General features: G+C 43.1%; 1 protein-coding gene across 1 annotated transcript in view; it reads left to right on the plus strand.

Annotated features, from left to right (window-relative positions):
• Positions 1-12,689, plus strand: part of LOC147725823 (uncharacterized) — a 227,306-nt gene that overhangs the window by 156,840 nt on the left and 57,777 nt on the right. Inside the window, exon 5 of the mRNA XM_086959997.1 lies at positions 7,293-7,509. Coding sequence (XP_086816123.1) covers positions 7,293-7,509 — 217 coding nt within the window. The remainder of the gene's footprint in view (positions 1-7,292; positions 7,510-12,689) is intronic.

A 12,689-nucleotide genomic window follows, 5' to 3' on the forward strand; every position in this document is an offset into this window, starting at 1 on the left:
GGTGTCAAATATTGTTTTCAGTGTAATCTCTTCGTTGTTCTTTTGTTGTGGACTAGGATCAGGTATAGCGTTATGACTAGACCCCGGAATATCGTTGGCAACAGAAGCGGTGGATATTAGATTAGAAGATGGGGGATTCGTATTATTTGGTGAGTTAGAAGCAGTCTCTTGACTCATTGCGCGAGAAGATCTCTTCTTCCTCAGCTTCTTTTTTATCATGGTTGCCGCATTATTATTATCAGGGCTCATACTAATCTCACCCTCAGAAGATAGGCTCTCGCCACTAAAGTCTGCCCGGTCTTTATTTAGACCCGTCGCATCTTCGGATGAGAGTTCTAATAGTGAGTAAAAGTTTTCAGGGAGCTCTTGATTATGTTGCTGCCCGGTAGTTTCTTTTACATTTACATTTCGTAGTTCGCTTGGCGTTTCGTTTGATAATAATACCAGCGATGGAAGGGAGCATGCTCTATTGGGGATAGCTCCACCCGGAGCTGGAACTGCAAATCCCATAATACCCTTCCTCGAAGAGTCGGTCGGTATCAAAGTAGGTATCAGAGTAGAGGGATTATTAGAGTTATTCTGATTATCACCGCTTGTAGATGATTGATTAGCAGATTGTGCTGCAGTTATATCAGTACTTTGATTATCATTATCAGTTATTTTCTTTTTTGCAGCATGCTTTTCAAATAAATCTGGTAAAGTTTGTAAAGCAGAGCTTTTTATGCCAGGTATTTCATTAGTTTTAACAGCAGCCCCCTTATTAGAGTTCTTACCCTGTTTAGTGCTGGTTTTACCAGGGATCAGTGATGTTGCCTCTGCCATCTCGGTCTCCTCGTTCTCTTGCTCAACGTTGTTCAAATCAAACCCAGGGCCGGTCTTCTTGTTGCTGCGTGTGGCAATAGAGAGTGGAAGTTGCGTCCTCTTTTTCTTCTGTGAGCCACCTCTGCCGGGAAAAACGCTGCTCTGTGCCCACCACAAGCAAAGTGTGGCACGCCACAGCGGAGACCGCCGATTGAACTCAAAGAAGCTTAGCAACATTCGTAAGCTCCACCTGACGCAAGGATAGTTTGTAGCAAATTGTAATTGCTATATGCTGAAATAACGCGGTGTGATTATTTCTTCTCCGTTTTTGGTACGTTTCGTCTCCGTGATTTCGCCTGCCAAACTCCGGTGAAATCAGTATCAGTTATTGGGCGCTTTCCCCGCTGCTAGAATCTGCTCGGAAATGGTTGTCGCCTCTCTGTCTCTCTGCCAGCGCGGAGCTTTCGGATCCGACCCTCCGGTCAGGAAATGGAAAACGCCTTTCAGGTTTCAGGTTCCGCGCTGCTCCGTTTCCGTCTCTCCGAGCAGCCCAGCCCGGGGCGGCTTCCACAGCAGCGATAGTAGCAACAGCTGACCGGTACTGACAAACGTGTTCCACAGTCACCGTCGCCAGGTGAGAAGAGCCCGTTTAGTTAGAATTATCCATAGAGTCGGCACGAAACCCCCATAGCCGGCTTTCGCACGTTTAGTCTCGTAGAATAGCTAAATTTCTCCTTCTCTCACGATAGAGCAGTAGAACGCCAGGAGCGAGGGAGCTAGCTGCCTACACAGCCTTCCCCACGGCAGCCATCTTGCCTCCTGAACTAAGCCTAGTTTCTGACAATCATACTCATGACAACTTTGTTTCCCCAAGATAAAACGTATCTTCAGAGTCGTGGAAACAATAGATAGATATTTTACTCAGTCATTCGTGCATGCTTCGTTTCACCAGAGGTGCAGAGAAAATAGAGAGACGTGCGTTTTCAATAAAAGTATTTATTGAACAGTCTTCTTTCTCATGCAGAAGAAATTAACTGCTACAATCGTAATACTGGCTGTAACGTATAATGCGTACAGCAGGAAGAGTATTATAATATATATATAATACTGTAAAAGCATGGTATGGTTTCTAAGTCATAAAATACATACATAAATAAATAAAGACTAAAAGTACTCAACTGGTGCTTCTAAAATATGCCTACCCCGATGTACCTAACCTAAGTCTAGTACGAGGAAAGAAGTAAGTGTGGTGTAGCATAAGTTTAGTATTATTTTTGCCAAGAATCTATCCAAGATTTCTCTTAGGGTCTAATCAACTCTGTACCTTGGTTTAGAATGAAGGAGATCTTGCATCTCTCCATTTCAGGACTCGATTTCACAACACCCCGGAAGGGGAACCTGGAAACACTAGAGCTGGATTTCTCGGCAAGAGCAAAGACAGCGTCTCTCTCAGTGCGTCTGCTGGAGGGTTGGCTTCCTTCGGCACTTGCAGTAGCAGGGCGCGTCGGGCAAGTAGATCGTCGAACTGCTCCAAACCACTGTGCGTTTGCTTGGATGGCAATTACAGTATTATTTTTTTCTGCTCTTTTTACTGTATGCATTATATTTTGCAACCAGTTTTACAATTGTAGCAGTTCATTTCTTATGCTTGAGAAAGAAGATTGTTCAATAAATCCTTTTATTGAAAATGCCCATCTATCTATTTCTCTGCACCTCTGGTGAAACGAAGCATGCCCGATTGACTGAGTGAAATATCTATCTATTGTTTCCACGACTCTGAAGATCAGTTTTATCATGGGGAAACAAAGTTGTCATGTTTATGCAGTTGTCAGAAACTAAATCCCTTCGTGAGAACTCGAGAAAGTTTCTAGTGACCTCTGAGCAAGCTGGCACTCACAATTAAGTCTAATATATTTCGATAGAGACCTAGTCGACATAAAGTCTACGTCACATCTATAGGATATATTTTTCCGATGCACAGAACCTATCGGGAATATAGGAACTACACTACAATTGGTTGGCCCTGCACTCTGGCTATTATGTCAGGGATCATAATGATATCTTGATGGCGAGGAGGGTGGCATGGATATGCTGATTAAGAAAAATATTTGAGAAAGACGCATCATTACCTCAATACGATACCTAGAGTTAGCACAGTAAATCATCTGTGGAGCATCTAACGTATTTTCCCCAACCACATGCATTAAACTAGTCTCACTGGGCTTTTTCTATAGACCTCCCATGGGCACCTAGGTGGAGGGACCTCTCACAAGGGGCAGGCTTAATGGAGGAGGCATGGGGCAGCTGTTGCTACTTTCAAGCTTTTATGCTCCCTTTGCAGATCTGAATGAGTTGGATTGACTTCAGGAGGTTAAGGAGACACTCGTCTGTTCAATCCAACAACAAGGCCCTCCTAGACAGAGTGTAGAGGAAGCTAGCCCTTCACTAATATCGAGCCCAAATGTAATTTTATCAGCTTCCCTCCTTCACACACTTCCTGTGATTGAACACATGCCCCAGGTGAATCCTAAGCGCCTCTTTCTTTATTACCTCCTGCCAGTAACATCAACCACATTCCTGGTAGAGAATTAAGTCTTATCGCCTGGAAAGTGACAGGTCTGTGCTCCAAGTTTACTGATGACAGATGGCTACTGTATGTTAGTTTATACAAAATCATATGCCTACGGGAAACCTGGGAGACTAATAATCATTTTTTTAGGGACGGGTATTAGAGTATCTTCTGCCCAGCATCAGACTCAATTATGGGATGAGCTAGCGGGGGCCTCATTTTATTTGTGGATCTAGAACAATATAAAGATTTTAAAGTGGGACTCTCAAGTATTCCAGGTTACAGAATTTCCCATGGGGAGAGCACTTACACTTGTTATTATCAATCTTTATAATGCCAATTCTTCCAATCTCAATGCCTTAAATTGTGCCCTAGACTCAATAAATGAGGAGGGTTGTGGGCACATGAACCTTACTTTAGTGGGTGATTTCAACTGTCATTTGTGCCAATCCTTTGTGAACAATCAGTCGATTGCCCAGCCTTGCCCGCTTTTGGACGACCTCGACACGGAACCCACCATGGAAGGGAAGGTGTTCAACAACCTCTCACTTACTCATAACCTGGTACATACCCTCGACCAGTGGCATTCTGGTCCTAATTCTCAATTGCCCCCGACCTATAAAGGAAGGGGTTCTGCATCTATCATAGACTTTATATTCATGACAGCACCATGGGGAGTGATCCCCGGCTCATTTAATATAGAGCACAGTGCTTTTAGTGACCACAATCCACTACCACTTGTGCTGACAGGGCTGGGCAACCCCCAATATGCCCTCAAAAGCTCCAGGCATCCTTAACCTTCACTGATCAGGGTAGGCGCTTTCGGTGGGCGAGCATAGATTTAAAGGCCTTTAACTATTGCCTTTTTTCCTCCTGTCAGGAAGAGAACGGTGCATGGCTGGATCCTCATACACCGAGCGAGAACATTTTAAGCTCGTTCTCTTCCAACGCTCAGGTAGTTTCTGGCCTTTTAACCACACAGGCAGCGGGGAGTGCCCCAGCTTCCCCCTTATGGTTTGATCAAAAGTGTTTGCAGGCTTTACGAAGGCTAATAGTAGCCCTGAAACAGGTGCCGTGGAGAAAGACAGAGGGCCTCGTGCTGACGCCATAATAAAGAGACGGTGAAGGAGCGCAGGCTCAAACTTCAAAAGCAGGCTTGGGAGGACTTAACCAAAGTGAACCGATTGAGGGATTCATCCTTATTTTGGGAAATTATCAATTGCTCTGCAAACCCCGTTAAACTGTCTGTTTACCATCACATCACGCCAGATCAGTGGGTGTCCCGTTAAGAAAAAGTTTACAATGTAGGCTGTCAGGGCGACCGATGCGTAGACATACCTTCATGCCCCGTGGTTTCCTCCATTAGTTTTTCTCTGGAGGAGGTGTCCTCAAGCATCAATTTGTTGGCACTAAACAGGGCCACAGGCCCTGATGGCATAGCCCCGACCTTTTCAGCAATAACATTGAGGTCTGGGCTCATATATTGACCAAAGTCTTAAATGAAGCAGCCTCCAAGGGGATATTGCCCTCCTGGTCCACTGCCATTATAATGGCAACATTAAAAAAATTAGATAAGGATAACCCACAATCTTTTCATCCAATATCCCTCATTGATGCCTTAGTCAATGTCTTGGGTCGGTTGCTCTTATCCAGATTGTCTTTGTGGTCCACACATGGCCAGAGCTTATCAGATGTCCAATATGACTTCCGGAAAGGTTTGTCAACTAAGGCCCAATGTCTCAACCTTTATCTCCTGATATCTAAATACACAGTGGCAAAACTGGGCACTATGTACTTTGTTTTTATGGATCTTACATTCGCTTTTGACCGAGTAAACGGGACTAAGTTGTGGGGCATATTAACCTCAATGGGAGTGCATCCTTGCATTGTCCATGTACTTATATCCCTCCATGCCCACACAAAGGTGACAGTGAGATTTTCCCATTAGGGAGACCTGTCTAATCATTTTAATTGTTCACGGGGAGTGCACCAAGGCTGCATTTTAGCTCCTTTCTTATTCTCTGTTTATATTTCTGGCCTTGAAGCTGACCTTTTGTCACTCCAGTCAGACTCCCCTAGAGTAGGCAGGAGAGCTTTGCCAGGACTACTTTATGCTGATGACGCGGTGCTCATGGTCCGTATTGGCCGGGGCTTGCAGGTTTTAATAGATGGTTTGTGGCATTCATGGACAGCTGGGCCTGTCAGTTATGTTTTAGTGGTGGGTCCCCGGGAGGCTGCGGACAAAAAGTTTTAAAACTGGCAAACATACTCTTGGAAAAGTCCTGACCTTCCCTTATGTGGGTGTGTTATTTGATGACAAATTACAGTGCGAAGCCCTCTTAGAAGGGAAGATGAGCGACCTGAATAAATCCTTAGGTGCCATCACTAGCTTTGCAAGTAGATTGGTTTCATGAGACCCCAAAGTCATCTTAAAATTGTATGAGCCTAAAGGCATTTCTAGAGTTTTACATGGCAGCGAAGTTTGAGGGTATGTGCCATCACACAGGTATCAGGTGGCGGAAAATAAATCTCTGCACCAGATCCTGAGAGTCCCGCAAGGCACGCCAGCCTGGTCTGTGCATGAAGAGCTAGAGGTTGGTTATCTGGCTGATCAAGTGGCAATCAAACCTTCAGTGTGCTGGTTAAAGATTTGGACATGCGAACATAAGGGTTTAAAGCGCATGATCCTATCGGATTGTCTGGCATTGGATGATTGCAATAAAATCCCTTGGATACGATATGTAAAGGAGTACTTCCAGGCCATAGGAAGGCCAGACATTTTTCTTGCACATGGCACTTTAAGTTTCAGGGACGTTAAAATTGTAAAACACCTACACCACAAATTCTTTAATACGAATCGCGAAAACACTGAGCTTAGTAAACCCTCAGTGAGGTCCTATGTAATGTTAACATCGGTCCTGTGTATTGAACCATGCCCCTCGGCCTAACTAGAGCTCATGGTAGATTTCTAATCACACGTTTTAGATTCAATCAGCCTCATCATTTTTTAGCATCTCCGGCGGGTTTCGTTTTTCCGTCTGGCCAAAGAGGTCCCTGTGGCTGCAATCTTCGATCTCCTCAGGAGACGTTACATTTTGTATTATTGTATACATTTTTTTCTTTGCCCAGAAAATGCTTCCTCCGGCCCTTATTAAAAAGTCTGAGGTTTAGGCAAGCAAGAGTGGCTCTCTTGCACTTACAGTTGTTACCTAACCCCTTTACTCTCTGTGCAGTAACACGTTTTTTGTGAGACGATTACAGATCTAGGCTCTCCAGAGTTGACTGAACTTCTGTGGCCTGCATTGGTAAATTGGTTTATTTTGCACGCGGGTGTGGACAGCCCCACAGAGTTTTACTCATTTGTACTGTTTATGTTATGAAGATTTAGCTGCATGAAATGCTTTTTTATATTTTATGTGGTGTAATTTCCATTATTGTTTGATTTTTTTACTGGATCTTTTATGGATGCGTTTGCACCCAAATAAAGAAAGCCATATATATATAACCTGCACTGACAGTCTGCACTGATGGCATTCACAGCAAACTTACCTGCACCAATAGTCCTCACTGATAACTGTCACTGCTAACCTGCACTGATGGTCTGCACTTGTGGCCTTTCCTTTTAACCTGCATTGATAGCCTGCATTATAACCTGCATGGATAGCCTGCCTTGATAACCTGCACTGATGGCCTTCACTGCTAACCTGCACTAATGGACTTCACTGCTAACATTCACTGATAGCCTGCTCTTATGGCCTTTACTGCTGGTCTGCACTAACGAAAGTCACTGCTAACCTGAACTGATGACCTACACTGATCGTCTTCACTGGTAGCTCACACAGTTATCATGCACTGTGCATACATTTGTTTCACACACTGTAGGTTTGTTGTAGAAATTGTCTCATGAATTTATCTTTTCCAGGGATTCAAACAAGACCAACATTCTCATCAATCGTGTCCAAGGAAAGGAAAGTCTATACAAGGGGCAGTTCAACTTGGTAGCGCCTGATGGTTCTGTGATCCCAACCAAGTCTGGGGACAACTCCCTGTACCGCGCTCTGGCAATGGCCAAAGGGGTCCAGCCCAACCAGGATATCTCAAAGGAGGCGGCGGATTTCAAGCAGAAGGTGTATAAGGAGGTAAGTTAACATTAAATATAGTTAAAAGGAGAGATGACGCTTTACAGGCTGCGTTGACATGTTATGGCCTTGAGCACAAGTGAATGCAGGGCACGACTTTTCGCATCAATCCTGTCACTGCTTCTGGTGTCATTGTGTGAGTGACTCTTTCTCGATGCTTCCCCATTCTAAACAATGCTCCCGTCCTCTCACCTACTCGAGGAGACGGCGTGAGGGTTCTGGACAAAGCTCAAGAGATTTGAACGGGATTTGGCACATAAACTGAAGAGGGAGCGTTGTGATATTGGATCCTGCCTTTTATTTGTCCCCACACTGGTGGTCCGTTGGGTTGGAATTATCACCACATGATAATAAGTCTAATTAAAGACAGTGAAGCTTTGAGAATGTTACATGTGTATATAAACTGAGGCAACAAAACACGTGTTGGCTGTCGATCTGGCTTACAAAACTGCATATGAAGATTCCACTAACAAGAATGAAGACACTAATATGATCTGTTTAATATGTGTGCTGACATACTATTGCTAATGCTGTCATGTTTTATGGAAAATTGAATTTTACATGTGCTAGGGAGTTGAACCTCCCTCAGAGTGGCAGTCTGTGAGGGTGCCATTGACAGAATGCCCTCGCCTCACTTCCTCATATTTATTCCTGCATGTGTCATGACATTCATTCTGATCTACATGTGTGAGGGAGCCTTGTGTGCTTTACTCAGAGTCACATCTTTCAACTCACCTGACTCACTCCTTCTGGCGTCAGTGTGTGAGTGAGCTTTGGTTGCCACATTCAGAGCCACTTCTCTTCTACTCACTCCTGGCTCACTCCTTCTGATCTAAGTGTGAGAGTGAGCCTTGACAGCCACTCAGAGCCACATCTCTTGTACACACACCTAGGTACTTTTCTGCAACATCTTTGGACATCAATTCAACCCCAGAGTACTCGTTGCTATCCCAACCTCCACCAACCAAGAAACCCACCTTACAGAAAGGATAACTCTCACCAAAAACCACACAGCGGCAATCATGCAGACCATCCATTCAGGGGACCCAACGGACCAATGGCCCCACCACATCTACAACAGAGGAACATCACCATTGAGCACCACCCTAACCCGTCTCATCAACACCTCCATCAGGTCTACCACTTTCCCAAATGAATGGAAGCTTGCAGAAATCAATGTCCTACTCATGACACACATCCACTGAGTACCTTTTGACCCATCTCTCTACTCTCATAGGCAGCCAAAGTAATTGAAAAGGCCACCAACAAGCAACACATACCACACCTTGACCTCCACTGTCTTCTAGATAACACTCAATCATGATTCAGGAGGCAACACAGCACTGACACAGCACTCATCCCGACCACCGCCAACATTCGAATCGTCCTGGACCTAAGAGAAACAGCGGTACTCATCCTGTTTGACCACTCAGCAGCCTTCAACACAGTCTCCAATAAAACCCTCATCAGAAGACTCCAATCGATTGGCATACAAGGATCATCTATGAAATGGGTCGGTACCTCTCTCATGGCATGAACCCAAAGGGTCAGGCTGCAACCCTTCACATCAGAGAACAAGAAATCGATATCCAGAGTCCCACAGCGATCCTCCCTCTGCCCCACCCTTTTCAAAATATACATAGCACCGCTTGCCAACATCTTCCTATCACAAGACATCACTGTAATCTCCTACACTGATGACACTCAACTCATGCTGTCCCTGATGGACAAAACAATCACCACCAGAGCTAACTTCACCAACTGCATGACCATGGTAGCAGATTGGAAGCAGACCAACTGCCTGCAGCTCAACTCCGAGAAGACAGAAGTACCCAGTCTTTGGCAAAAACACCTCCCCGTAGGACTCCACCTGGTGGCCATCAGACCCTAGGCCCAACACTCTCACACCACGTAGGAAATCCAGGGATCATTATAGACAAGCTCAACATGACGGCTCATGTCAACACATTATGCACCTCCTGCTTTTACATCCTGAGTATGCTACAAAAGATCTTCAAATGGCTGCCTCACGATACCAGATGGACCCTCACATGGAGACTTGTCACCAGCAGGCTGGACTATAGCATCACTCTCTACTGCAGAAACTCCAAAACACTCCTACAAAGACTCTGGATCGTTGAGAACACCGCTGCAAGACTAATACTGAACCTCCTATGCTGCACCCACATCACACTGCACCTCAAGAATCCTCACTGGCTCCCCGTCCCCAAGCGTAGCGAATTCAATCTTCTCACACACGCATAAAAAGCCCAACACAACTCAGGACCAGAATACCTAAACAGCTGCATACACTTCCACCAAACGACCAGACACCTACGCTCTGCCTCACTCTTACTTGCAAACATTTCCCACCTCTGTAAAATCAAAACTGGAGGTCACTCATTCTGCTACATCACACCCATGATGTGGAAAGGCCTCCCTTAACACTCAGAGCCATCTCTACACTTCTTTTTTATTTTTTTATTTTTTTTATTTTGTCCTCATACGCCATTAACAATTCCAGAGATATTCAATAAATAATCGATATCCACTGTGGACCCCCAACTAATTTTCACCACTGTGAACACTCTGGTTTGAATGGGAAGCACTTTACACAGAGCTACTCAGACTCAATATGTCCCCCTCTACTAACTGGGTGGCCATCGGAACTAACCTGAGTAGTAAAGTATTTCCATGTAGAGGCAATCATTGGACATGATTCTCTATGTTATAAATTATCCAGCCAGGTTATACATGGTGTCCAAAACTGTTTCTTTTTTCCTCTCCTACTTGTCATCCCACCTATGTCCAATATGGCTATATATTTAATTGAATTTACCCATTCTGATAAAGTAGGAGGTACAGATGTAATCCAATATTTACAGATTTCTCTCCGAGCTAATTTAATAAGATAGAAACACAACTTATTTTTATCCAGTGCTAGTATCTCATAATTTGGAAGTAAACCAAAAAATATCAACAAAATTCTCACCTCTATTTCAAATCCAAATATTTCTGTCATACCTCTAATAACTGAACTCCAAAAAAGATTTAACACTGGGCAACTTATAAACATGTGCTTATCGTCTGCTTTGTCCAGCTCGCACTTAGGGCAGCAGGGAACTGTGCCCTTCTCAAACTTGGATAGCTTGTAGGGTGACCAATACAATCTGAGGAGACAGAAAATATGGTTTCTTCCTAAATTGGCAGCACATACAGTAGAATATAATAGATCAAAAGATACTTGCCTTAACGTTTCTGTGCTGGAGCACGGCAAGCATTCTCCCCACAGTTGTGTTGGAAGGATAACATCTTCATCTGCCAATGCAATCAAAAGCCAGTATAATTTTGCCACTTCTTTCTTGTCCCGTTGATTCAATCTTAAGGTTTACTCCATCTCATTTGTGTTACCACTTGACTGAGACCAGCTTTTTATTTGTATATATTTGAATTTTGAAAGTTGGTTATTCGTTATTTCCTTAAGAGCTTCCAATGGTAGTAAACTGCATTCTGGAATAAGTTGGTCCCATGAACTGAACCCTGCTACTTTAAGTGGTCTTTAGTCCATTCAGGAGATCCTGGTGTGTCCCATATTGGAGCCATTGCACTAAAGTAGCTTATCTTCAAAAGTTTCCTGATTTTGTACCAAGTACTAGCCAAATCTTTTAAAATCTTTAAACGAACCTTCTTAAAAAGACGTGTATCTCCAAATTTATATAAGAAGGCTTGGTCTCCAACTTTTACATCTTGCAACATTGTTTTCAACATTTTGCCAATATCAGAGCTATTTGGTTCGCACATAAGCATTTTCCCTGCTTTTAATAAGAATACCCATGCATAGTATATCAAATCCGGTGCACATAAGCCTCTCTTATTCTTTCTACGTCTTAACTTTTTATACGAAATTCTGATTCCTTCATAAGCCCAAATAAAAGAATTTATCTTTCCCTGAATTTTCTTCAATCCAGCTTCTTTAAATGCTAGAGGTATGTTCTGAAAAAGAAAAATACATTTTGGCAAAAGCATCATTTTGGCGAGGTTCACCCTACGAATTACTTTCAAAGGTAAGTATGCCCAGTTATTTAAAGATTCAGAGAGTTCTTTGTCAGCTCTGTGTATGTTAATATCAGTTAAGTCCTTTATGTTTTGAGTGATCCTGATACCCAAATATCTTATTTCTTTTTAATGCATAATTAATAGGCCCCACAACAGTATTCCATGCCATATATTCAGTTTTAGACTGATTTATCTCGTAACCCGAGAACCTTCCAAACTGCTCACCTAAACTGTATATACAGGGGATGGCCGTTTCTAAGTCAGATGTAAAAATTAACATATCGCCTGCATATAGGGATACTTTTTTTCCAATTTTTGCATTTAAAAGGGAATATGAGGTCATGTCTTCCAATCTTCTCAGCATGAGGTTCAATATATAAATTAAAAGGCAAAGGTAAGAGAGGGCATCCCTGTGTGGTCCCCCTTTGAATTATTTATTAATATCCTTGCTATTGGAGTATGGTAAACTAACGAGATTGCCCGACGGAAACTTTTGCCTAAGTTATGTTTGTTTAAAATAAAATTTAAAGAAGACCAGTTAACCCGGCCAAACGCTTTGGTAGCGTCAAGCGTGATAATGGCCATCGGAGTCTTGTATAAAGTTGCCATGTCTACGGCCCCAATTAAAATATATGTTAAATCTTGAATGCATCTACCTCTCACAAATCCCTTTTGATCTGTATCTATTAAATCAGTTATGATACCATTCAATCTCTCCACAAAACGTTTTGTAAAATGTTATAATCCAAATTCAGCAGAGAGATCGGCCTATATGAATCACAGTGTAGAGGCGACTTGGATGGTTTCAATATTAGTGCTACCAATGCCTCATTCCAAGAAGGCAGCAATCTCCCCTCTTTTTTGAAAATATGAGAAAATAAACTAGCCAACACCGGAATTAGAACCTCTCCTAGATTTGTGTACAATTCTGCTTGAAGACCATCAGGTCCCTTTTTTCCCTGAATCTATTGCTGTTTTATTTTCAATTTGACTTATTGGTCTAATAAGATTATCGAACTTTACATCAGTGTTTTTTTTAAAAGGAATATTTTCAAACCATGCTTCTATACTTTGAGCCTGTGGTGTTAAATCCTCTTGATACACCTTATTAAAATGGGCTTGGA

The sequence above is a fragment of the Lissotriton vulgaris genome, chromosome 3_1 (assembly GCF_964263255.1).
Source record: "Lissotriton vulgaris chromosome 3_1, aLisVul1.2, whole genome shotgun sequence".
NCBI lineage: Eukaryota > Metazoa > Chordata > Amphibia > Caudata > Salamandridae > Lissotriton > Lissotriton vulgaris.